A 27,785-nucleotide genomic window follows, 5' to 3' on the forward strand; every position below is an offset into this window, starting at 1 on the left:
TGCTGATGGGTATGTCAGCCATTTCTTCCAAGTCATCCAAGTCAAGTAACGATGCGCTTCCTTTTGCGTCGACAGACAATTTGCCGCCGCCCTGGGCGACCTGCACGACGCCGCCAAGTTGTGCCCCAACAACCGCGAAATCCGTCGCCTTTTGGCCCGCGTGGAAGACGAGTGCAAGCAGATGCAACGAGCGCAGACTAACAACAAAGGCGGGATGGAAGGAGCAGTCGCCGCCCTTCCGCAGGCGGTAGGGGGCCACGACTCAGACCAAGAGCGGGATGACGCCCGCGAGGAGTTGTCGGAGCGCAGCCATAGACGCGGCGTGAGGGAAGAAGAAGATGATGAGGAAGAGGACGAGCTAGACGCTCAGATGGCATGCCGGTCGCTTGGAAACAATGGCACTCATCACCAGGGTAGGCTTCCACCTCAGCGCTACCCTCGTGACCCCCCACAAGCTCTGCTTCTGCAGCCCACCAAACAAGCCCAAATTGTCAAGACCAACAAATCCCACTACGCCCCCTCCAGTCCCTTACCCAGCCGCCACATGTCCGGCTTACTGAAACCTGGCCCTGGGATCGACATCAGCCCCCTGCCGCCTCCACCGCCTGCCGACGAGCCGCTCTACGGCACCCGCGTAACTCTGACGGCCTTGACACACGGCGGCGAGGCGGCGTCCTACACGGCAAAATCCGTGCATTTAGACGCCGATTCCGGTGGGAACATGCGCGTGTCCAGTTCCACCAGCAGCCTGGCGTCCAGCGGCAGCCTCTCGGACGGCGGCAAGGCGGGACCGGACGTCAAGTCCAAACCCCGTCCCTTCATGGGCGTCACCGACAAGACGGCACGCTTCTTGCAGCAGAACCCGCCCCCCGCCGCCCGCTCTAGGATCAACCGTTCCGTAGATGACGAGGACGAGGACGACTTTGGCAAAACGGCCAGCGGCGCTTACCGCGAACAACGGCGGCCGTTGCACAATGGGGGCGCGCATCCCAGCCAGTACTCTGACAAGTTCGTCTGTTACAAGGACGCCAAGTCCCTGGCCAACCCGAGCCAAGCCCTGCACATCACGTCCATCAAGCCAAAGCGATCCTTTATCGAATCTAACGTGTAGTCCCGTCGTGCCAAATGTCCCCGCCCATTTGCTGTTACAAGATGGATGCTTTGCACTGATGGAAAGAGGGAGAGAAACCAATGGACATTCTTGTGTTTTGACAAGCTTTCTCTTCTTTGTATCCATACAGGGCTCGCTACAAAGTTGGGGTGCTTGCACTTTGGGATGAAATTTACAACTGACAATATCCCTCATCGCCTTTGGGGGGGAATGAAGAGAGAGATTTATAAACCTGCTGCAGATAGATCATTTAAAATTAATGCAGGAACTCGTACAACTTGAGTTTGATTGCATTACAAATATATATCAAGTAAAACAAGTGGATGAAGAACAATGCACATCAAATTTATACTGGGAGGACTGGCTGTAGATGTCCAACTCGTTTTGAATGAAAACAACTTGGATGTCTAGCACGTTCAACACCAACCAATGAATTAACATATTAATTCAAATATGGACATCCAATCTATTTGGAAAATTTACTGGAAGTGACCCAGCATCCTCAACTCCAAAAAAATGATAGTTACTGTTCATCTAGTTTTCAATATTGAAAGTGATGATTAGCAAAAGTCACTGTAAAAATGAAACCGTTCATTTTCGATGGCCGCCAATAGTGCTATCCATTAATTTTGAATACTCCAGATTAGTTGCGCCAATTTGCGAGATTAATTGCTTGTTTTCTGGTTGATTTAATTATTTGCTGTTACTCAACATTGAGTAAAGTAAAAAGGTCATTGGGATTTCACCTCCCTACCTTTGAATTTCCACCACTAGTTTCACGCTCTCTCCCCGAAGTTTTATTAACCTAAATCAAAACAGAAGTTCTGCCTCAAAGGTCGTAATGCATTCCAGCTTCATCCTCAAATTCCAGCCCAAAGAAGCGATAACCCTAACTTTCCACGAGAAGCTTATGCTGTTTTTCATTTGTACGCACAGTGTTGTTCAAATTGTTAAATGTTCCCGAAGAAAGAAAAAGAGGTCACCACACACTCGAGTGTTTGTTAAATATGTTTGTACATGAATCCGCATTAACAGAGTTTAAAGTCCTCTTCTCTATTTGCTTGTTGTTGCTGTCTAGATTAATTTATTTACCAATGGCTTCAATGTAAGAACAATATATTTTATATCGTTATTTTTGCACAGCTACCGAGACATTTTAAAGGATTGAAGTGCATGCTACGTTGCCAGTTTACACCTTGATATCGTTGCGATTTCACATGGATGTTTAAGGCAACCGTTCCCTTCCATGTTTTTCGTCAGTATTGTGGTTGCATACTGTTATGGGATTGTGCTACCGTGGCAACCGTGGGAGAGAAATAAACACCCCGCGAGGGATGACCAACACATAGATGATTTGAAAATGTCTCAGTTGGCTCATATTGTCGCAGTTAGTAGCAGTGTTTTTGTTTCATTGTTCAGGTCATGCTGGTTAATAAACACTTAGAGCACAAAAATGGGCAAAAATAAGAGATTTAGTGCCCTCCCTCCATGAAGTCTACTACCAAAGTACTATTGGGTACCATACTAAGAACCACTGGTGTCAATATACTTTAAGTGTGCTTTGTGAATGTCAAGATTTTTAGGTGTGCCCTCTTATCCCATCACGACTGTTTCCGATCCTCCCATTTCATCGACTGTGACTCTAATCCAGTTCTTGATGGACTAGCGTTCGTAGGAAATTTCTAGACTAGAGAACAGTCCAATGTATTATTGAAGGTGAGTAGAGAAGTTTTATTTAGACCAAAGGTGTCCAAACTTTTTTTGATTTGACTTCTTGTTTTTCTCTGCAGCCATTCCTGTGGCGATGACTACTGATGGGACTTGTGAACAGGGAAGTTGGAGGCGACCTTTTAGGACCTGGTTTCTCCTCAATGGAACTCCCTGGACTCTAAAAGAAGTGCCATCGAACTTAAAGGTGGGCCAAGTGTTCACTTTGTACTAATTGTGTAATTGTACTCAAATCAGAGGGGTTAGACTTCGACAGCTGCTCTAGAAAATGAATGATTTCATTTTTTTTTTCTCTGACATCTTGTGATAAGAAGTCAGATCAGGTCTTGTTCTTTGTTTCTACTTTAAAATTCAGTGATTATTTCTATGTTTATGTCAGTGCATCCTATTGATTTACGAGGAGTCTAATCCGACACGCCGGTGGGTTCATATTGGAAGGAGACGGCGTGCTGTTCCTCTTCACCGGGCAGATCGAGTGCAAGTCACGTCTGTGGCCGTTAAGAAAACTTTCATTTGTCACCTTGGCACAAATGAGCCCTTTTGAATTTTGACATTATTCAAAGAGACACGTGTCTGGCAGCTCTCCACTTAAAAATGATCAAGTATTATTAATAATCCAGATAGATTTGTAGTGGCCGCAGGGCCCTTGATTACTAGACACCGCCTTTGATTGATTGATTTTAAAAATATATATATTTTTATAAATATTGCCAAGAAAATAAATGATGTGAAGTCCGCTTAACAAATGCCTATAGACCTGGTTAAGTGCCTCTTATTTTTATAATCTGTTAGAGACCGACTATTTATTTATTAAAGTAAGGTGTTGTCATGGTGAGGAGTGGCAACGACTGATACTTGAATGACCTCGTAGCTGCCAATCATGTTGTGGCCTGGCTTGAAAAGGTTGCGTGCTTGTGGGGGTGGATGGATTGTTGCATGCATAGACTGCAAAGGAGATTGTGTGTATGTGTGTGAGTAATAGACATATGACCATGTGTGTGTGTTGTCGGATAATCGGAGCATTGATAAAAGAGGCTTATGTTCATGCTTTCTGTTTCCCTCTGCTCATTTCAGGATCAAAAAATCCCATGATGCAAACACACTAAGCCACTGAGCAATTCCCATCAACGGTCAGCACGGCGTCCGGTCCATCCTCACGAAGCCAATCCTGCACATCTTCCTGCGACCAATCGGAAGAGCAGCTCACTGGAGGAAAATGACTGTAAATTAACTCACCGCACTAAGGGAGATAGTGGTAAGGAAATCACAAACATTTTAAATTAACAAAGAGAGTAATTGCAGTTTTTTTTTTCATTTCAGCAAAAAAATTACCTTTTATCATTTTTCATCTATAAAAAAAATTAAAATAGGACTTAGTTTAAAAATGACTAAGTGAAAATAAATAAACACAAATGACTCATTGTCTGCCAATGACCACAACAGATCAAATGCACAGTAAAAAGTAGAAAAAATATAATAATAATTTAAAATGGAGGGCCCTAGAGTCATTTGGTACAATTTCACCAGCAGTCTCTGCGTGTGGAGTCTTGTAGTCTCGAAGACTGAGTCATGGATGTCTCGTGCCAGAGACAAACCTCAAATGTCTTTTTTGTTTTTAATCACTAGAACAGACAGACGTGTCAGGGAAGCTAACGTCATTCTCTCCAGTGGAACGACACTTTAAGCCCACCTGTGCTATTTAATTCTTCCATTTTTGCCAGTATAAACTTGACTCATCGCCAGACAATCACTTTTTTTTATGACAACCTCAACGGTAACAACTGACCCAACCCTGAAAAAAAAAGTGATCAAAAACATTTTTTTGTAGAATATTATTAACATGCACATATTTGGGTAACCAGAGAGATAGAGGAACATATTGACCTTGGCAGACTGGCTCCTTCTCCTTAGCTTTTGTAGACAGAAAAGAAGGAGAATCCATTTATTTTATGGCAAAGAACCACATTGACTTGAACAAGTGGAAAAATTTGAAGACTGACAGACGGCAAATGTACAGTAAAGCCGCTCTAGGATTTTTCGGCTTTTTCCAATGAGTGATCTTGGAAAATGTCCTGTAAAATAAAAGCTTTTCTTAGTGCACCATAAAACATTACACAGAGTGTAATATAAGTCATTACACATATGAGTGAATTCTGATTGTGCATTTAATTCCTTTTTCCAATTTTTGATGGCTTTTTGTTGAACTCATTGGCTGCTATTGACAAGGATAGATGTCCAGTTCCAGGCATTGGATGATATGGGTTAAAAATCAAAACTGGGGGTCACTATATATCATGATATGAAGCATTTTAATTATTTGATGCAAAATTTTGCACAGTAGTTGGTGACATATTTTTTCTCCTGCTTTAATCGCCCACTTGGGAAATGAAATTGACACTTTAATTCCCTAAATGGTATCCAGTGGCTATTTATAACAAGTTATTGTATTCCTTAGGTTTAATGTCTTTGTTATTTTATCAAAAACTGCAAGCATCAAGTCATGTTTTGAATGTTTGCTATGCAGCATGTGACAAATGGCAACTTTTGTCCATGGAACTGTTAAGGGGGGAAAACATGTTAAAATGTATATTGTGCAGTGAAAGAGGAAAAAGTATAATGTATTATAAAAATGTTGATTAAACTCGGCAGGATAGTGTACTCAGCAGCATTGACGGACATTTTTAGCACAGTGAAATGTCGCCCTCCTGTGGACACAGAAGAGGTGGCAGTTTGTTGAGGGCTACTGGTTTTACATTAGAAAATATTGGAACGGTACATAATAATTATCTATTAACAATCGCCTGTTATGAAAAAAATGACTAATTATATAAATATTTAATATTTAAACATGGTTAATTCTGAACAAATCAATTATGGTTATATGATATATATGTATATTGTGCAGTGGAAGAGGAAAAGTATAATGTATTAGAATGCAGGATTGTGTACTTAGCAGGATTGACGGACATTTTTAGCAGTGAAATGTCGCCCTCCTGTGGACACAAAAGAGATGGCAGTTTGTTGAGGGCTTCTTGTTTTACAGTACGGAACGGTGCATAAGTTTGCCTATTAACAATCGCCTGTTATAAAAAAAATTACATTCAAATCAATTTCATTAAGTCATAAACATTTATGATTTAAATGTGGTTAATTCTGAACAAATCAGTTATGAGTGAAATGTATCTAAATTAAAAGGGAGCACATGATTTGTAATATTTTTCAGAAAGGTAAAATAGTTACAAAAAAAATCAAGCTTGGCCTCAATGGCAATCAATCTTTTGTTTCTCCAGTTTAACCTTTCTATGCATGACACACACATAAATGCACGCATCAGTTCTTGTAACAGTTACTTTATTATGGAAGTGCAGGGTTCAGGTTGTGCAAGATACACGTTCAAATATATTGCACAAAAGCATTATATGGAAGCACAATCATAATTCCAAATAACTTTAATAAAAAAACACTCACAATCCCCTATGGCTTTGATTGTGTGCTGAAAGGTGGACAATTCCACATTTAGCTATGGATACCCACCATCTTATTTCACTAAATTCACTTTTTGAACCATTTAATCAATACCACAAACAATACTGGAAGAAAAGCTGATAAATGTGCAAAAATAAAGTAATTGTGTGAAGCATCAAGGTGAATAAATGCCCGACAAAAAAGCAAATGCCACTGAGATGAAATGTATATAAAATGTTGTTAGTGTAGCTACTACTGAGTTGGTAATGATGACATCTTAGATTCCGAGTCGAAACATTTGGCATTGTTGTTGAGAACTTTCTCTTACGCGCCACTATCCAACTCATCCGCCTCCACCAGGAGGGAATGGTCGCCGTCAGGTGCTCTGAACGGCGGGTGGTACTCGAACGCGGTGATGACGGAAGAGCCAGGATGTTGCTTCTGGTGCAAGAACCAAATGACACCGGAGACGGCCATGATGGCGATCACGCTGAGAATAACCAACGCCGAAAGCAGTACGCTGGGTTCTGATGGAAGACAATTGACAATGCAGGCAAGTCAACGCTTAATACAAATGCTATATGAAAGTGAATGTGCTAAAGGGAAAAAGAAAAAGGACCCTACTTGTTTTGGCTTCCTCTGGCTCTGAAATTAAACAAAAAAGCTGTAAGTTACTGAGAGAAAAACTAAGAAAATATCCTATTGATTATGAAAGACAAGACCGCTCAATGAGTTCAAGTCCAAAGGCAAAGGTACATTTTTTGTTGTTGTTTTCGAATGGTTCAATGTGGAATCCAAACGTGGTGTGTCAATAATTCTGATTGGGATTTTAGTTTATCATTCCCGACACTAATGAAGAAAAGCACTAGTACAAGAAATGGCAGCAAATTTGTTAACGTCAAATGTTTTATGTTAACAACAGGGTGAAAAAGGCTTTTGTTGGACTACCATCTGGTGAAAAAGAAAAAAGACACGTACTCTGAGCCGTCTCACAGACAACTCCGTTTTCCAGATCGTCCACACAGCTGACACGTTCCCACTTCCCCGTGTCGGTGTGGACGGCCACACAGGTTTCCATGGGCACGAAATCCAGTGGGGAAGAACCCGGTTCCCAGTTAGTGAACTTCACTGGCTTCTCGTCAAGCCACATCATGCCCTCGCCTAACAAAAAAAGATTGCGTCAGCACAAACAGTACTGGATTACAGCAGAGAGAAATCACTGACACGGCACTTTCACTTCCTAAATTAAAAAAAATACTCTTTGTGTTTTCCTTATGCAAAAAAAATATAAGAGGATATCCTGAAACTGTTACAAGATGGACAGTGAGCTAAGATTTGTAAGATTTATGTTAAGTTGCCAGCAAAATCATGAAGAAAATACAATCTAAAATAATAACAAACAGATAATATTTGATTTAATCCTCATTCACCAATTAACCTAAGTTGATTTTGGCACTTAGCCTGCATGTTTCCAAAATCTCTGTAGTCATACGACACTTACTGTTAGTATCGTAATACATTCCCAGCCACACATTAACTTCTCCTTTCCACACCTCGGGACTATATTTAAGCACAAAGTCATTCTCCTCAGCACTCTGGATGGACAGGAGCTCTTTCAAAGGGATAAAAAAGACAAGAGTAAAACACAACAATTCCTTAACCTGCAATCTCTATCACTCATGACAAAAAAATGCCCAAATATCTTTGTGAATGTGGTATTTTCTATTCAGATTTGTAGGTCATATTCCAACTATTTATGTATTTGACATACCAGAGTTAGGACACAGACTTTTTGCATTCTCAAAATTATACACTTTGAGTTTGTCTTCTTCTCCGTGGACAAAGTGGTAACATCTGTCCTTGTAGGGAACCCAGGTGCGTCCATCGGCAGGACAATCTGAGGAGGACATTGTGTGATGGAACATTTAAAACACCAGCAAGCAATTAGGAATAAAGAAAAAGTACACATTTTTGGGGAAATTTGTACCCCCATGTAAAATTACACTTTCAAGGGTGCAAAGGTCACCATTCAATCTAAACCCACAACCGTTCCAGGGGTACATTTGCTTTAATAAAAGATAAACTCCATTTCCACAATAAATGTTATTAAATATAAGTGAAAATCTGCACATTAAGTAAGTATTTCTGTGAAGAGTATAACTATTGTAACAGCGCTGCTGGAAGATAAGATTGTCAATAGAAACACCTAGAAGTATGGCTAGACTGCTAGTTGGACACCATTTGATGCATTTGTGTCCTTGGGGACTGTCCTGTAATGGCTATATTCTCAGCATGCTTCCCCACAAAAATGCCCTCTGACCCTACAGCTTTTTTGGGGTGATGTGTTCATGTCACTTGGGTGGGTGACAGCCCAAATATTTGCCTATAGACACAGCCACAAAACCCTCACTCACCCTTACTTATATGTATTTGTGTGGCAATCTTCATGAACAATATCAAATTTTACTCTTGCTAAAACTATAAATGCAACTCAAAACATCAAATATCATATCCTGGTTGGTAAAGTTATGTCAAGACAATCGGTCCATTGCCGCCAGAGGCAGGTGGGACACCAAGATTTTTGTTTCCAGGTAGTGACTGGGGTTTGAACTCAGAACCCTGGATCTCAGAGACTGATGATCTAACCACTCAGCCAGCAGAGACCACAAATGTCAGGTAAAAAAAAAAAAAATGTCATGTGTTTTGAGCCCAAAACCCATGTCATTTTTTTTTTTTTTTTAGTTAAATTGTTATGTCCTCTGCTGGCTGAGTGGTTAGAGCATTGGGCTCTGGGTGTTTGAAACCCAGGGTCCTGGGTTCAAATCCCGGTCAGGACTTGGAAAATAAATCTTGGTGTCCCTGCCTCTGGTGGGAGGGGCAAAGACACATGGTCCCCTCCCACCAGAAGACACTTGGTCCCCACCCACCAGAGGTGGGAGGTGGGAGGTGACACCAAGACACTCCCTCCCGCCAAAGGCGGATGAGGCCAACACTTATACTTATACCAAAACACTTATACCACTTTTTAGCAAAAGGTTATTGGGTCCCCTCCCGCCTTCGGCGGGAGGGGACATTAAGACACTTGGTCCCCTCCCGCCTTCGGCGGGAGGGGACCCTAGAGACACTTGTCTTGGCCCACCCACAACACCCTTGGTCCACCCCCGCCTTCGGCGGGGGTGGACCGACGGTCTTGGCCCACCCACAACACCCTTGGTCCACCCCCGCCTTCGGCGGGGGTGGACCGACGGTCTTGTCCCACCCGCAACACCTTTGCCCCCCTCCCCTGCCGAAGGCCGAGGCAAGACACTTGGTCCCCTCCCGCCTTCGGCGGGAGGGAACCAAGATTTTTGATTCCAGGTAGCGACCGGGAAGCGAACCCACGACCCTGGATGTCAGAGGCTGATGCTCTAACCACTCTGCCGGCGGAGCCCCCAATAATTCTAGTAAAAAAAAAAAAATTTGTCATGGGTTTTGGGGAAAAAAAAATAAAATAAAATTGTATACCGAGCTGGGATTTGAACCCAGGACCTGATGTTTCAGAAGCCGACGCTCTAACCACTTGGCCACCAGAGCCACTATAGTCTTACCTACAAAAAACTAAAACTTTACATAACTTTACCAAACAGGACATATTAGATGTTTTGAGTAGCATATATAGTTTTAGCAAGAGCAAACTTTGACATATTTCATGAAGTTTGACACACAAATACTTATAAGTAGAGGTGAGTGAGGGCTTGGTGAATATTGTGGATTAAACTGCTTCTCACAAGGTTAAGTGAGCAAACATAAGAGTGAAAAGCACCCAATATTCCAAGACAGTCTCCCATCCAAGTAGTAACCATGTACAACCCTGCTTATCTTACAGAGTTTTTTCAGGGTAGTACAACAGAAGTCCAACCAGGACATGGCATTAGATGTTTTGAGTAGCATCTATAGTTTTATCAAGGGCAAATTTTGACATGTTTCATGAAGTTTGACACATATAAGTAAATGTGAGTGAGGGTGTTGTGTATATTGTGGTTCAGACTGCTTCTCACAAAGTTAAGTGAGCAAACATAAGAGTTTCCAGCACCCAGTATTCCAAGGCAGCCTCCCATCCAAGTAGTAACCATGCACAACCTTGCTTAACCTCCAGAAATTTGTTCAGGGTAGTATGCCAGATGGCCAACCAGGACATGATATTGGATGTTTTGCGTAGCACTTATAATTTGAGCAAAACCAAGCATTGACATGTGTAGTGTACATTTGACATTGAGTTTGGCCAACCAATCAACATAAGCCAATCTAAGTAAGGGTGAGTGAGGGTTGTGTGTATAATGTGGATCAAACTGCTTCTCACGAGGTTATGTGATCAAACAGAAGTTTCCAGCAACCAGTATTCCAAGGCAGTTCCCCATCCAAGTAGTAACCATGCACAACCTTGCTTAACCTCCAGAATTTTGTTCAGGGTAGTATGCCAGATGGCCAACCAGGACATGATATTGGATGTTTTGCGTAGCACTTATAATTTGAGCAAAACCAAGCATTGACATGTGTAATGCACATTTGACATTGAGTTTGGCCGACCAATCTACTTAAGCCAATCTAAGTGTGAGTGAGAGCTTTGTGTATATTGTGGATCAAACTGCTTCTCACGAGGTTAAGTGAGCAAACAGAAGCGCTTCCAGCACCCAGTATTCCAAGGCAGTCAGTCTCCCATCCAAGTAGCAACCATGCACAACCTTGCTTAACCTCCAGAGTTTGTCCAGGGTAGTACACCAGAAGAACAACCAGGACATGATATTGGATGTTTTGCGTACCACCTATAATTTGAGCGAAACCAAGCATTGACATGTGTAGTGCAGATTTGACATTGAGTTTGGCCAACAAATCTACATAAGCCAATCTATGTAAGGGTGAGTGGAGCTTTGTGGCTGTGTCGACAAAAAAAGTTTGGGCTGTCACCCACCCAAATGGAATGGACATAACACCCCAAAAAAGCAGCTGTAGGGTGAAATGGAATTTTTGTGTGGAAGCATGCAGAGATACGTATTCATTTGGAAACATGTGTTTGACCCCATTACATAGGCCAAGCAGTGACAGTGGAGCAGGTTTGTGAAGACTTCCTGCGTAGTTCTTGGAAATGTTATAAGAGCAATTGTGGAAACCCACATTCCAACTTTTTTCTTGACATTTTTTGGTGCCAAGTCCTTGTTTTGTTGTTAGTGCCTTCTTTGCAAAATTTGTGAAGAAGGGACACTGCACTGTTTTGAGTGACTAAGTCCGACCGAGCATGCTCTAACATGCAAAACGCCTTTCTTTTGAAGTGAACGGCATTTCTGAACCTGAAAAGATAGAAATGGCAAACGTTACATACAAAAACTTGAGGTTGTGAAAATCTGAGGACATTGAAATGAAAATTGCCTACGAAATTGCGTCAAACATTTTGGAACACCCTGTACTACTTAAGTGTGTTGATCATTGTCCTTGTTTAAAAGCACATTTCAGTGCATAAATTAAGTGAAGTGTATGGCGTTTAAACAGAACTGAAGAACTTATAAGCATGGCCATCAGTCGCAAATGTTTTAACTTTAACTGATCGTCATGCATTAATGAATCGTGCAAGTTGATACAACCACATAAGTTTCACTTCATTAGTAAATAACATTGTCGACATTAGCGATGATTTTTTTTTTATGCACGTGACAACTCCAATACGCCAAGAAAACACTCACAGACAGAACAAGGACAACTTGGAAAAAGTCCATAGGAAAACCAGGATCGCTTGTTTTACAAACATACAAACTTTCTAAACATTGGAAAGTGATTGTACACGATCCCTACCTCCCGTCCAAGCCGCCTGCAACTGCAGCAGAAGAAAACAAAACCGCGTAAGGGATAGAGAACGACGAATACTTCTCTCCAGCGACTCCATGACACAAATAAGCCCCAAAAGTCAACAGACGGAACTACTTGTACGGAAAGCGGCGAGTACGCCCCTCCGCGCATGTTAGCCGATCTTTAAATATATTCACAAACAAAACAATATGCAACACTTGTTAGATATTCTTGCTGGAGGTGAAGCTTTCTTTTCACTCGTGTACACTGATTTTGCTTGGTAAAATGATTAGAACATTGTACAAAGTATGCGACAGATTCGCGGTACTTCTGAAATCCGATTATTCCTGAACGTCTCATGACCAATGATGGTTTGTAAAAGTATAGTAAATATTATTTATTTATTGAATATATTGTGCACATCGCTATTTGAATATGCAGGCCACACATTGCCATCAGATCAAACTACTTTTAATTTAGAATAAATCTTAAAATCTTTGTACTCAAATCCTTCCAAAATTACATTTCTGATGACCACTGTTTTTGGTGATGCTGTGACCTTATTTTTTTTAGTCAAATGGATGGCAGTTTTAGTCAAATCTGACACTTTAAAAAAAAAATCTCATGTTCTTTATTTAAAACAAAAATCAAAAAAATTAAAAAGAATTAAATTGAGGCAGCAAACTACGAGAGGAAACAAGTTTGGCCTTAACAAACACTACAAAGGCAGAGGAAGCCTGTACAAACCCAACCGCCTGCAAGTATGTGGTACAAATTAAAAACCTTGGAACAATAGTTTTACAAACCTCTTCAAGCTTTGTACAAAAAAAACTTCATAAATAAAACAATTCTTTCAAAACAGCCCAATGTTTAACACGACAGTTACATTTCTGACCCATTTTTCCTTAAAACCCATCTGCAGTTCTTACTTGGTTTAGATGGCATTAACAGATTCCTTGTCATATACATGCACTGGGGATATTAAAACGTTTTTTGAATATTTTTTATGCACCCAACTATTGCTTTCTTCGTTGTTCCACTGAACAAATCTTATCATCATTGGAATCTAATGAGGCCTAGGTTTGTTCTTACCAATAGCATGCAGTTGAACGCCCCCTTGAGAACTAATACAATGTTAGAAAAAAAAGTATAGAAGAAAAACCTAAAAATGAAAGAAAACTGCAACATGTGACCAGCTCCTGAGCATGGCATTTGGAAGTGGGCTGGACTCGCTCATCTGGCTTAGAACTGAGGATCACGGAAGGACTGAGGTAGATATCTGGTCTTACTGACCACTTGTTGGAATAGCAGAAGTGCACCTTGCTTAAGAATGTTATTTTACAAAATAACCATGATTTTATTGAAAGCATCTCTTTGAGTGCTGTCATAATAAAGAAAACCCATCTTCTTTAACACTAGATCCTCAATGACATTTTTCCTATTCTATAAGAAGAAAAACTAGTCTGCTGCTCTTTGATTCTGGTCTGTTTTTTTTTTACTAGTACATTTTACAACTATTGTCTGGGTCCAAACTGAGTGTAAATGTTGAGAAAGGCACAGTTAATTGTCACCCAAGCTCTGGTATACGACACAGATTCTGTTTCCTCATTGTACAAACTCCCAATCTTTGGTGATGAAAACAAAGTGGCAAGTATTAGTATTTTGTAAAAAAAAAAAAAAAAAAAAAATTTAAAAAGAAAAAAAATGTACAACACAACGCACATCCGTTAGTTCCCGCAGCTTTGTGTGTGCACAATTCTGAATCCACATGTTTTTCGTGGCTTTAAATAAAACTGTAAGACACACTATCATCCATAGCAACCCAAAATTGACCACAAAAAGATGCCCACCTCACTAAAAATGTCAGCTAGTTTCCATTAGGAGGTTGGCAAAGAAAAAAAAAGGCTAGATCCCAAAGATGATCTTTCAGGCAAACATCCAGGACCATTTTTTTTCTCAAAATAAATAATACAAAAAAAAATAACAGGAATCCGCACATACTGTACACACATCTATTTCTCCTTTGGGCGGCGTAAGTTAAATCGAACAACATTGCTCCTATATAACTCAACTGCCCTCGCTAGTAGTTCTTTGTGGCGATCGAACAATCACTGTAGTAAAACTGTTAAGGCAAACTGTAAGCAGATCGTAAAGCACGACAGAAAAGGAAAACACCAAGACTTGGCCATGGCAACACTCGCACAGCAAGCACAAAACTGTCAAAATATTAGGCTGAAAAAGACATTGTCACCATGCATATTTTTTTCCTTGTATTTCCTGGCCATCTTTGGTAAAAAATAAACAATTTATTGTATGAAAATAAAAAATAACTTTTCAAAACATGTTCGTAGTAGTTAAAATCATTTGATAAAGCGAAGAGTATGCTTTTGTGCTCTTCTGAAACGATTCCTAAAATAGCCTCACGACAATTGCAAAACCAGTGCAAAACAGTGAAGGAACCTTAGCTTTCATTGCTTTTTTTTGTTGTTGTTGTTGCCGGGATTGCTGTAGTGGTTGGCAAACATTTAAGTCGGCACTACTTGGTTTGTTGGTAGGCATATGGGGAAGGGTTGTTGGAAGTGTCCACCTGAGAAGCAATTCCATTTTCCTGAAAGGTAAACCACAGACAGGCGAGTTTGCACAATTTTGCAGGTGAAGTGACAATGTTTAACTTTTAGACAATGTTGCGCTTACTTCTCCAGGAACGGCTGCTGTTTGCATGTGTGTGTACTGAGGGATGTAAGCACCTGGCATGGGAGGGTTGGTGGCCATGAACTGAATAATAGAGAAAAGGCCATTGTCATAAATAAGGTGGTAGAAAATACAACTCAAGATTTAGGTCACTAGTGCTGTAATTCAAATCCAAAATTCAAATGTATGCTTTCTATGCCGGCCCAACAAATAATGATAGCAAATGCACGTATATTCCAAGGAGGAAACTTCTACTTTGATTTTGAAATCTATTTGTAACGCATGATTTAGTACTTCTACTACACACTGTTAAGATCATTTTTGATTTAACACATCATTAGATAAAGCGCTATTCTCTTACCGCTCCTGCATTTCCTAAAGACATATGAGTCATTTGCTGTGTGAGGGGAGTCATCAGGGATGGAGGTTGCAGTGACAATGAGGGATCCATAGAGGGTGATATGACTGCACCCTGGAACAAAAAGTGAAAAGTGTGCATGTAGATACTTGTTTGATCAATCAAGATTACTTCAAGGGAGACATTTGAAATACTTTCTTGTGTCTAACCATTTTCTAAATCACTTATGCTGTTTAGGGTCAAGGCAAGAGCTCATGAATTATTATTTACGATTGAGTTTCTCCCGTCCAACGCAATTTTAAAAATGCACATTTTTAGCATCCATCACTAAAGAGAATGTCAATCGATTCCATACTGAGAACAGATTTTTGATACTTATAAATGTTGCTTGTGACGACTAGAGCAGAAAGCAGGCTCATGGCCTGGTCAAGTTGCCTCCATGAGGTCCATTTTTAGAACAAAGAAAAAACAGAGACTCTGCTCTGCTTTCATACCCAGCTTTGCTGTATTTGAATTATAAAAGCACCTGTTTGAAAATGTCAAATTAGATTTAAAAATGATCCCTTTCTATGCTGTTCATTTTCTATATTAGGGGAGAATTATTTTGCTAAAGATGGACACACAAGTAAAGATTTTTGAGTGATTCGTGCTTACCGGGTGCTGCATGATGTAGGGTTGATGATGCATCCATGATGGGTTATGCACCTGTGAATTTACACAGAAAAACAACAAAAAGAAATTGAGCAATCCTCTTCTTATTTTATGACAGGCTGTAGACAGGCAGGAATGTTGTTTCATGGGGTGTAAAAGAGACGACGCCACTGGATCATCTTTTAAAATAGCTGGAGATGATGCATGACCACCACTTCAGCAGAGATACCATCATATAATCACATAACTTTCGGTACAATAGAAAAGATTACTTAACAGTTGACATTGCCAAATACCTTGGTGCTTCCAAAGTCCATCAACTAGTATTTAATTCGCCTTGAACTGCTAAAATTGAGTCGTGACCACTAAATGTGGAGCTAACTCATAGCTAATAGTGAACAAATAAAAAGTCAGTGTTATTTATTTCTTCTAAATCAAAGTATGTAATGGCTAGCAATAAATTTGGATATTGGGTATCTAATTTATGTATAGTGTTCTGTTCCGTGTAAGTGTCATGGTGGATGAAGAGGAAAGAGATTTAATAAAACCAAACCTGGTATGCTGAAACTGGAGACATGTACGTGGACATGGGCGCATGAGCAATCATCCTATTTGAAATGCTGTATGCTGGTGGGAAGAATCTGGATGGTCAGAATCAAAACCATGTGTTCAGTAAAATTGATTGAATCTACAGTACATAGAAAAAGCATGGTAGCACAATTGCAGCATAAACTCAACATACCCATTTTGCATTGCAGCTGCACTGGGATCATATGTGAGGGTCATTCCAGCCTGGTTGGTAAAGGTATGCACAGATTTAGTAAAAATGGTGGAAAATGCATGCTCTTGACTTTTGCCTTTTGTGTAGTAATGCATGGTTTGCTATGTTGCAAGGGCATAACCAGAATGTGTGCCAGTTCAGCAATACCACAGGAGAGTGGATCTAATTTTAAAATTTTACACCTTCAGTTGAGGTTCACATGACATTCTTGGCACAGCTACTTTGGTGTGATGGTTTGTATTCAGAGCAAGTTGGGACAATCCCACTATCTTCAGTTGGTACGATGTTGTTACAAAAAAAGAAAAACAATGCTGGACTCCTGCGTGTCAGCTTAAACAGCAGTTTTAAAGTTTATAGGGAAGATCCGCTCAGGATTAAAAAAAAAGTAAAACTGCATTTAGTTTCAATTGTAAAGTTGAAGAATTTGGTTGTATATGCTCAATTTTTACAAGAAACCTCAGTTTAGCTATAAACAAATGTTTTACCCCTTATTTCTTTATTTGATGTATTTCCATGGCAGTCACAATAGGATATTTTAAGAAAAGAGAAACCATTTTCCTGCTCCACTTACCAGTCTGGCGTTCCCATCCCTTAGCCAACCTCGACCATTCTGAACAAATTTGTTTTGGCCTTGTCTCTTTTTCTGCCCACCGTCCGCGAATTTGCAAAGCAACGGCTCAGCAGGCGCTGGATGGAAGACAAGAGATTTAAAACTAGTTGATTTGATCAAACAGTAAGGGTTACAACACTGCGTGTAATGTGATTATTTTTTTTCCTGAACTGTCATTGACTAACCAGCCAGACAACACAAGCTTCTAATTTGGCGACTGTGGGGCTGCAAACCACATCGGCCTTCTGAAAGGAGGCTCGCCTGGAAGGGACTATTTCTGTCTGATAATCTAATTAAAAAGATTAAACAAGGAGGGGAGCCTCTTAGGCTCACTGTATATGATCTCTAGCAACAGACCCTGATTGGGAAAAAAGGAAACCAGTTGGCTGACCACTTCCTGCCTCTCTGAGCTTTCACACCTAACATCAGAACATTCTTAAATTACAATAAGCCATGTGACTTCACTTTAACCAGAAACTGTGATAGAACGAAGGCATCAAAGTGCATTGTGTTACTCAGATCATAAGCTCTATGTGCTCTATAATATTCCCTAATAGTCCTAATGCTAATCATAAAATTTACATACCTGGAATGCCAGTGGGTGTCTTGATGAACTTGCCATTAAAGTGAGAAATGACTGCTTCACATTTTTCTGTTGACTCCATCCTTTCATTTATGGGAAACAGAACACAGAATTATTAGGAATCAGCATTGAAACAAGATCAACGAGCACAAGTTGCCATTTCCTCAATAATTAAGTTAGTCACTGTGAAACTATTTACTAGGGAGATTATGCCAAGTGATTCTAGCAATTTACAATAATGTTCGAAAGAAACTGACTATGTGAAAGAAACAGTGTTCTACCTGGCAAAGCCTACTCCCCTACTTGCTCCACTTGAGTCCCTCAAGATGCGTGTGGAAATGACCTGGCCAAAATGCTTCAGCATGCTCTCCAGCTCCTGCTCATCCATTGACAAAGGCAAGTTCGATATATACAAGTTGGTCGGGTCTTGTTCTTGTTGCTGTAAGACAAATGGGGGAGATGTGTAGTGGCACAATTGCACAAAAAGAATCAACACACAGCTCAAAAAAATGTCTCGCCCCATATCTATGGGACATATGATCAGGTTTTGGTAGAAAATGGCCACAGTGAGGACTGCTGCATTCCACTAGATGCAGTCACAGATGTTTCATGCTCAAATCAGCTCATTTCTCTTCTTATGGTATCAGCAAAAAAATGTGTGAGATGGCTACAAGACCCCAGGGAATGGGATTTGGGCATTAATATTAATCAGCTTTACAGCATTGCTGTAAGTGTCAGATAGTCACCAAGGTGACCAAAAAAAAATAAAATAAATCAACAGTTCACAATTAAACAGAAAAAGCAAAGCAAAGAAAATAGAATGCAGAATAAACACATTGAGAATGTGTAACTGGTTTGGTAAGATTGGAGGTGACAGGGCGGTAAGCATGCTTGAGCATCTTGGTTGTCTCAAGTAGACATGACCATACAATAATTTTAATTAGCATATTTAATTAGGTTATTAACATGGGAGCTGTTCCAGATTCACCCTGCTTCAATGTGGAGTATCAAGCCTCACCTGATGGGTCACAGAGGAACTTCCATTGCTAGTTTCTGCTATACAAAAGATTATTGTGCTGTGGGTTCCTTTAACCCCTGACCGGATTCTTGTATTTTCACTTGACAATGAAAACGGGCAAATCAAAATGAACTTACAAGTTTAGTCCAAGCAGGTCTTGGCAATGGCAAGGATGCAACTAAAGAGAATGTCTCGAGCTCTATTTGGGCACTGACCTTCCACAATGTGAAGATTAAACTTGAGGACACCCCCTGAGGCTACTCTTATTATATTAAAAGGCTAAATGGGTGCACAGAAGCATGACAGGAGGTACCGCAGAGCCCCGAACAAGAGAATGAGGCCAAGGGTTCTGGCTCACTCCTGTACGAGAAGTAATTACCCCAACAGATTCTAGTTTCTATGGAAACACAAAGCTAATGTCCGACGTCAAGTACAGCCGGGGAGTCCTTTTCTAAGACAGTGGCATTGCTAAGAGCGGTGCCATAACAAGTTGTCTGGTTAAGAGGGCCAACATTACTTAATTTCTGATTTGCATAATGAATACGTTCATCAGCAATCTCTTAGTACATGTTTTTATCAGTTTATTAGCACCAATGTGGAGAAACACTAGCAAATTTTTAGTTATAGCCATAACAGAATAGTGAGAGTGCAACACATGCTTTCAAAAGCCAGTGATGGATTAAATTAATATGATGAAATACATACTGGGCTCAGCGTGATTAATTAATAATGGTTTGGCGCTATAAATAGTTCTGAATGTCAGCGCAGCCATTTTGACCATGACAGTTTTACTGTGAAAGGTTTGCACATATGTCCACCGACTATTTTGTGAGCAAATCTTAAAAGTTTGTACATGGGTGGTCTTCTACACAACGGTTGATTTAGAACAGAGCACAAATGGCAAGCAAATTTGCTTGGATGCCTAAAAAAAAAATGTTGTGAATGGGGCTAAGTTTTTATGTGACGTGTACAAAAATTGTTAAGGGTGCAGACGCACATTGATGTGAGCATATTGAGTCTTCACCTTTGCCATCTGTGCTTGAACACCACTAGTCTTTAGGGCAGAAACAGCTTTCTGCGCTGCAGTGGGACTATCAAAATCTACAAAGCCATATCCTGAGGAGACAAGCAGAACAGAAAGAACAATATAGTAAAGTCACCAATAACCATATCATGTAGACTGCCCATTCATTGTCCGGTGGAAGGTTTGTGTGTTTTTTTTTTCATTCTGACTGTTCTAATCCTTGCATTGAGGTTATTTTGTTGTACATGTATGTTTGTAGAATGCTGGTTCACTATGAATATATGCTTTGAAAATATACGTCTGGATGAAGAGCAGCAAAAAGCGCTGAGGATGCAGATACCACAGTGATGTTGGCGGCTGATGTCAGCTCTTTGTTCTGTGGTGTACAAACAGGGTGAAGCCATAGTGCCTGGCTTCTACTCAAGCTATTTTTAGCCTGTTCAAACTAAATAAAGGTGTATATGGGATTGAATTTTAAGCACAAAAATTCATACCTTTGCATTTGTTTGTAGTCTTGTCCAAGATGGCCTTTGTTGATACTATTTTGCCGTACCTGAATGAAAAGCAAAAAGTTCAGTACAGTGTTAAGAAGTTTAGAAAACCCTAATAATTGTAATCTATATTCTAAATCAGTGGCAGCTTTATTTTAAAAAAATGATAGAGGTTAAGTAATAATTGAAATCATCAAGGATGCCCAAACCATTTCATACCACAAAACGTGTAGGTGAACTTTGGTTTAGCAGAGAGGAAGCCAGTTGTACAACATGGGCAAGGGGAGGGTTCCACAACAGTGACATCACCACAATGGTATGAGACATAGGAAGTTGCTGCTATGCAGGCGTCACAGTTTCTACTATGAGTATGGAGACGTGCTCTTTCACTATGGCTGGATTTGCACCGCAGATCTAAGTTTCAAATTTGATGATACCTAATACCTAATTCATTGTGTTAATGTATTTTTTTCTATGTAATTCAAGTGATAAAAACGAGTTCTTAGATGTCTGTACCAGAAAGGTTGTCTTTAGAAATAAATTAATGGAAGGATTGCTTAAAAATTTATCATGTTCCACAATTAAATTTTGCTACACAACAAACTAAACTATATCAATATCAGCCAAGAATGTAAATTGAGCAAAGTTCTGTCCATATATTTCCAGATGCTCCATAATTCAACTTTTCAAACTCAGATTCCAAAACGGTCATGCCTGATTTTACGATCTGTTTTCATCTATTCGGTCCAAATTGATTCCCTGTCGTTTCAATCACACATACTTTTCTTGTCATAAAAGCAGTTCATAGCACTAAGTCAGTTAAATGTAATTTGACTGCTACCATAATTTGGAGCAAGACAATCAATGGCAAATCATTACGAAATAATGAAGTGCACTACTCACGGCTGACAGAGTTTGACCAGGTCATGATCTGTTGTTGATGGGGACAGCCCTCTGATGTAGAGGTTGGTTTTGCTGAGTTGTTCCCAGCCTGCAGTACTGCTGCTGCTGTTGGTGCTGCTGTTGTTACTTGGGCTGGGTGGAGCCATGGGGTGAGACAGTAGGGTAACTGGTGACTGGAGAGGAAAACAAGACCGAATTAAGGTCACAATGCATCTTAAATCAACTACAGTCCACACCTGTATGAGCATTTGGAACATTCTACTGTAGAAAAATAATAAATGCTAATGGGAAGTTTAAAAAGGCCATAGCTATTTTCTCCAGAGCACTAATTTAATATTATAATCATTTTAATTGTAACTTAAAACACTGTACGATCCCCTAACATTGTGCACTGTTATCTATACACTTTTTTTATTTATCCCCCAAGCACATATTCTGTTTTATTACTATTTTGTTCCAAACATAAGCCCTAATGCTCCAGATGGAATCAGAACATTAACTTCTACAAAAGAACTGTTCTAATTATGAAACAGAGATGATTGATTTGCAACCAACTAATCATCCTTGTCCATGAAGCAATGCCTATCGCCTGTTTTGCAATCATCATAATTGAGGCTCATTTGAGCCATTTTGCTGTGACAGAAAAACTGCTTGTTAAGGGGCAATATAAGCAAAGTCTGTCGCGCACCAACCGATTTTGTCAAATTATACAGAAGTGTCTGAATCTGTAAAGTTTGGGCAATTCTAACATATAGGGACAGCAATCAGGTGAAGTCATTTGTCACTTTTCCCTTTTAAATCATAACTGAAATCCCCTGAATGGCATGGACCAAAGATTGCATACTCTACTTGGGGAATAGCTGTTAATACACATGCACACACAATTAAATGGCTATTATGGGTCTACTTCCACACGTGACATGTTTGATATCAATTACGTTGTATAAATTGCCAATGAATTTGTAAGCTCTTGAAACCCATACACATTTATTTCATCTAGCGCAGCACTGACTCTGCAGGATTCTACACCATTGGGAACGCTTAATGAATGCCAAAGGACTCGGGAGAAAATGGAGCTAAACTTAAAAAAATTACAAAAAGGATATGAAAATATATTAAAAACAATTAGAAAATGCAAATAGGTAGTGATCTTGTACATGCAAGGATCAGTTGTACATTGTGCTGGCCTAAGCCAAGGACTTTCTATTTCATTTGTCTGGTATGCTGCAGTTGGAATATGCATATTAAAAATTCAGGCATTTATGATTATGAATCAATTAGCAATCTGTTCTCATTGACACCAATCTCTTTCATGTGAAAAAAAAGGCCAAATGCCAATGTTATACTTGTTGCCACCGGTACAAGGAAAACATTGGTTCCAGAAAAAACTTGTCCTGGTCTGAAGACAGCTTTTCCCTTTAGGGATTTTTCAGTGAGTGATTATCCCCCACATCTACCTTTTCCTTTAGGAATCTAAAACTAAGAAGCTACTAATGGAATCTGAGGCATGAAGCACTGACATGACTGAGCAATCCAAATCTGGACTCTAATGGAGAATATTCCTTTTTCTTGGTCTACTCTTAACCGGGAAATCAAGCTTGGATTTTTGCCTTATCTTGTTATTGGTCAGGGTCCTCATTGTTCTCCAGTTACCTCCTATCCGGCCACTGCTGGCCTATAAGTTTATTATGAATTGACTGAATGAATCAATGTTGCATGGTTGCTTTTTAATGAGAGGGTAAAAAACAAAACATAGGTTATTACTCTCCTCACTGCATCTGTGAGCAATACTACTGTTGTCAGACGAATAGGTGATACTCTAGTTCTAGCAATCCCCAAATCGAAAACATAAAGCCATCAGTATGACCAGCTTTTAATGGAAGTTGCATAATTACTTCCCTTTTATAAAGACCATGACTGTCATTAATTTTTTACAATTCTGCAAATCTTATTTTCAGAAATCAACCATAATAGAGCAACAACAGCAACAAAATTTAAATTCCACATTTGCCCGCAAATGCAAGGTGGCTTTCATTGAAGCCTTGATAACCCAAATGATCAATCTGAAAAAACAGCAGTAAAATTAACCTTTACCTTATTTTTTTCCCAATTATAATTGAGCAGAGAAAATAATATTAACAAATTCATGTTCTCAATCTGAAAAGTGGGTCTATTTAATTTTAACATGACACTATCATTCTGCTTTAGAATGGCAGCAGGAGGATAAACAGGTTTATTGGTCCTTCTGCCAAACAATGAAAGAGCATTTGCCTATTATATCACAACATATTACCTGCATAGATGCATGTTATTGATTTTAAAAAAGGGAGGGGGCAAATTAAATAATCTCTCACACAGCAATATTCTATTTAATTGGGAGGAAATACATAACAGACCTGGACTAATACTGGGGCAAGGCCTTCTTTTGAAACAAGCGTTGCCAAAACCCATGGTCACTGAACGGAGTGTAACCCCAAAGCGCAATTTTGCATGACCTATTTTTTTCCCCATATTCATGTATTGGGCTTTTTTGGGGGGGTGGGTTGGGGGGGGGGGGGTGCACCCAGAATGAATCCCTAGGTACAGTATTTTCTTTCTCTCAACAAGTTTTGGTTGAATAGGGCTGGAATCATTAAATCCTGCAATAAAAATAAAACTGAATTACAAAATGTTATCCTCGAAGCTTTACTGGGATGTTTATTTCACACAGATTACACTTAAAGTTTCTCCAACCACTATATGTAAAAATAACTTGACACCTAAACTGAAAGTCTTTAGTAAAGTCCATAAATTACAATAATAATAAAATAAATAATATAACGTGCAATGTGCACCACAACACTACATCTACAGGTTTAATTCCTGATGTTGGTTCTCATAACCCTAAAAATCAAGGATGGACAGAGCTGTCGGTGCACTTTATCTAAAAATATAAATAAATATTTTCAACAGCAGGATGCTAAAGTAAACTCATTGAATCATTGATCTAGTTCATTTCCACCCAATTTATCAAGCTTGGCCTCAACTTCCAAATAAAACAGAGAGCAATGACCGTTTTGGTTTAATTTTGCAATGAATACATAAGGAGTTTGATCATATCTATCCGTAAGGAATATGTAAAGATTGCATTCTTTTTACTTGCAGTATGCAGAATGGCAAGGAGAATATGGATCAGAATGACCACAAGCAAAAGTGTATTCACGAAATGTGGTAACCCCTCCAAAAAAATCTACTACTTAAGGCAATAGATAAGAGTGTCAGTCTAAGTAGAGTTGAATTACAGTTCAGCTTGAGGGGGGCACTTCCTTTCCTTATGGGAATGAATGAAGGTTGAATTTTTGGCTTCATTAGCCGATCAATTCATTCGGATACAGGACTGAGGGGAGAATAGGGAGCGGACGACATCTTATCAGTCAACAACAGACCAGCTGAGCCTGTCATACTGTATAATACGCAGGGCTTTCAGTATTAAGCCTCGCCCATTGAGCTCCTGTCAGAGGATAACAGCATGAACATGAGCAAATATGCTTATTATTTAAGTTGGTTTGACTAAATCAGATTCCAAGAGAAGTCAATATGTGCAACTGGGCCAAATTTAATCCATCAATGCTAAATTATTCACCTTTCAAGGACATTTCTGTAAAATGCAGTAGTATGGTTTATTTATTAAGTATATGAACAAAACAATCCATTTACTTTGTAGGCCTGAAACTTGATGGAGGAAAACTTTCATTTTCCATGGTCCTATGGGGTTGCTTCGTAGATCCAAAACATAAGAGTCAAAAAGCTCGTTTCTATGCATGATGAAGGCAACCGGCATTCATCCCATTCTCAAGAGACCTCTGAATCACACACAGGCGCCGAAACAACACAAACCAACTACGCACATGTCCTCATTATTCTTCTGACTCAACCTTACCTTTTCCCATAGAAATCCATGTCCTTCGTTGGACCGTGAACGCAACACTCCAGTTGCACACAAAAACATCGAGTTTCGGTGTGAGTTTGTCGTGCTTGTTTTCCAGATCATCAAAACTGTTACTAAATAGACACTGAACGAAGTCAGTTTAAAAGCATGAATAGATATAAAAGCTATTGATTACCTGTTTGCGAAACTGCGTCCTTGGTGGGTTTCCAGTATTAGAAAATATCATCCTCAATCTGATTATGGGAGAGTTGGCTTTTGCTTGGGCTGGAATAACTATGCCCCTCACCTAAAAGTAGGAAAATCGGATGGCATATAACGCCCGCTCAGTCGACTGACGCATACAAAAATGGAATTGTAAGCATATCTGTGGTCAAGCAGCCTCAATATCGTCGACTCTTCGGCAATTGTCGCCCCCGTCCCAACTCCGAACGCGGCCCTGCCTTGTATGTTTGACGGGCTTCATGACTCGTAGTCAACGAGAAGCAGGAGTGAGGCTGAAAATTTTGGACTAAACCATTTCCCCAATCTCTTAAGGGGTGGCGCAAACAACATGCGGACGAAAATTCTCAATCATTGCTCTATTTTTTTGCAAAAAAGAAAGGAGATCTAACACTTCATAATGCAAACCCCGCGATGGAAAGTTGAATAACGTTGCATTTAAAGCAATATTTAATGACCAATTTGCCTATGCAAACGCCATTTAACAGCAGCGTCGATCCCATCTATGTTGTTATTTAGAGTGTTTTATGATGCATACTTAGCATTCCACGAAGTGACTTGTCCTCATGGCTCTGTGTTTTCCTCTCACCATTTCCTTAAAACGTGCTTTTCCACAAAGGAGAAAGTATGAGCATTTGGTAATGGTGACGATTTTAGATCCCCATGGAACGACGTATTCTAATGTGGTCTCATAGAGCTCAAAATTACAACGCCGATAGTCTCGGTGATGTCAACAAGCTCTGATGTAGTCCTCGTAAATTAATTTCAATGTGATAATGAAATATGAATTTCGTCACAATCGTGAAACGTCACACACACACAGACATACAAACACACACACACAAAAACAGTCAAATTTTGACACGTTGCTTACATGTCAGCAATATTTCTGTCAATCAACACTAAATATTATATTATGTATATGATGTAATCCCATCTGTGAAGTTTGAATAGGCCATTTAGTATTACAATTTAAAGATCTAAGCACTCAGATCTTTCTGTATCAATAGTGAATTACAATAGGATGCTTTCAGTGCATCTATTCCTTAAAAGTTTAAATACTTCTCCTACATTTAAAACTACATTGAGTTATGGTATCATTAAATACTGTAGATGTGATAAATGATGGGTCCTGTCACAATGAACCTGGAGATCCGTGATTGACTTTATAGATTGTCCAAAGGGCCAACAAAGGTTCCAAGGGTCAGCATGAGAGGAAAGAGAAAGGGCTAAGTCAGTGCTTTTGCTATTGTGAGAAGCAGGGAAAGACAAATAAACCAGTTCCTGTTTGTCAATACTCAATATTATTGGAAGCATGTGACTCTGAATACAAATTTTAAATAAGTCGTTAGCCGTTCCATAACAATGCTCCTTCTACGCTACTTGTTGCCGACATTTATAAAAATAAATACATGTATGTATATATTTATATTGGGGCCCAAAAGATGCCACTGATGACCCATTGTTGGTGACTGCGACTCGAGGGTTGAGGGTACCGAGAATAGCATCTGTCGTATTTTAAAATACAACAGAAGCTAAAGTAATTTTGTAAAATAAAATTTAAAAAAACACAAGCGCTGTACCCATCCACCTGAAGTGATGGCATAGTGTGAAATAGTCTGTTCTGCCCCTTCATTTTTGGTCACAGGCACCCGTCCTGCTCTTACAACATCGATCAGATTCATAGAACAGCATTTCGCTGTGATGCACAAAGGGGATTTCCAAGGGAAATAAAAGTGTGCTTATTTCAGGACTTTTTGGCTTTCATACAGTTCCGGATCTTGTGCTTTTTAAAAAAGAAAAAAAAAACACAGAAACAAAGCTTGTCTCTTTCTTGGTTTTGTATTTTATTGGATAATTCTCAAATGCAACATATTCTTGCATTTCTTAGGGCACACGCCTTGCATTGTATTGGAATCTCCGTTGAATTCTCAGTCCGAAAGCCTTTCAGCAAGAAAGGCATTTCACTTTCATTCTTAATTTTTTTAGATTTACCACAAAAGACGTCATGTCACAATGAGAATCATATTGAAAACCAGTTAAAAAAATACAGAAATAATTACTAGAGGCATTTTACCCTGATATTCTAAATCCTGTCTAGTGAATGAGAGGAAATACTTGACAGCAGCAGGAAAGGTTTCACTTTGGCACTTTGCCTCCATTGCGTTTTTGTCAAATGTACCAAGAATGAGTTTCATTGTGTTCTTTCAGGCCTCACATTGATAAAAACAGCCCCACTCTGCCATTTGAGTGTGGACACGCCTTTGCTGGGCAACTCCTCCAACTTTGTTGTAAACTCTAAATATAGATATGTTATATAGTGTCACTGCACGCATTCTTGACGTTGGTGTAGACTGAATTTGGATTTTTTCATTGTGTCCCATGGAGGTTGATGAAAATTGAGTGG

The 27,785-nt window shown here is 39.7% G+C and overlaps 3 protein-coding genes across 8 annotated transcripts in view; 1 reads left to right on the forward strand and 2 right to left on the reverse strand.

Annotated features, from left to right (window-relative positions):
- Nucleotides 1–2,457, forward strand: part of tanc1b (tetratricopeptide repeat, ankyrin repeat and coiled-coil containing 1b) — a 61,219-nt gene extending 58,762 nt beyond the window's left edge. For all 3 annotated transcript variants that reach the window (XM_077727957.1, XM_077727958.1, XM_077727959.1), the window contains one exon: nt 76–2,457. In XM_077727957.1, the coding sequence (XP_077584083.1) occupies nt 76–1,111 (1,036 nt within the window). In that variant the 3' untranslated portion in view covers nt 1,112–2,457. The remainder of the gene's footprint in view (nt 1–75) is intronic.
- A 3,723-nt stretch (nt 2,458–6,180) lies between these two features.
- Nucleotides 6,181–12,263, reverse strand: cd302 (CD302 molecule). Of its 2 annotated transcripts, XM_077727778.1 has the most exons (6): nt 12,128–12,263; nt 8,076–8,201; nt 7,806–7,916; nt 7,283–7,465; nt 6,929–6,949; nt 6,181–6,831 (listed from the first exon to the last, which is right to left on the reverse strand). In XM_077727778.1, the coding sequence occupies exons 1-6, from the start codon at nt 12,216–12,218 to the stop codon at nt 6,629–6,631; spliced, it is 735 nt and encodes a 244-aa protein (XP_077583904.1). In that variant the 5' UTR covers nt 12,219–12,263; the 3' UTR covers nt 6,181–6,628. The 2 variants fall into 2 exon arrangements, with proteins under 2 accessions (XP_077583904.1, XP_077583905.1); XM_077727779.1 differs by lacking the exon at nt 6,929–6,949.
- A 465-nt stretch (nt 12,264–12,728) lies between these two features.
- Nucleotides 12,729–26,089, reverse strand: rbms1b (RNA binding motif, single stranded interacting protein 1b). Of its 3 annotated transcripts, XM_077727775.1 has the most exons (14): nt 25,917–26,088; nt 25,335–25,445; nt 21,232–21,404; nt 20,332–20,390; nt 19,811–19,929; nt 18,077–18,234; nt 17,799–17,878; nt 17,174–17,289; nt 16,564–16,613; nt 16,375–16,462; nt 15,825–15,875; nt 15,174–15,284; nt 14,816–14,896; nt 12,729–14,729 (listed from the first exon to the last, which is right to left on the reverse strand). In XM_077727775.1, the coding sequence occupies exons 2-14, from the start codon at nt 25,383–25,385 to the stop codon at nt 14,658–14,660; spliced, it is 1,209 nt and encodes a 402-aa protein (XP_077583901.1). In that variant the 5' UTR covers nt 25,386–25,445; nt 25,917–26,088; the 3' UTR covers nt 12,729–14,657. The 3 variants fall into 3 exon arrangements, with proteins under 3 accessions (XP_077583901.1, XP_077583903.1, XP_077583902.1); XM_077727777.1 differs by lacking the exon at nt 25,335–25,445 and having other exon boundaries at nt 25,917–26,089; XM_077727776.1 differs by lacking the exon at nt 25,917–26,088 and having other exon boundaries at nt 19,838–19,929; nt 25,335–25,795.
- Nucleotides 26,090–27,785: the final 1,696 nt, after the last annotated feature.

Source organism: Stigmatopora nigra, chromosome 11, assembly GCF_051989575.1.
Source record: "Stigmatopora nigra isolate UIUO_SnigA chromosome 11, RoL_Snig_1.1, whole genome shotgun sequence".
Lineage (NCBI taxonomy): Eukaryota > Metazoa > Chordata > Actinopteri > Syngnathiformes > Syngnathidae > Stigmatopora > Stigmatopora nigra.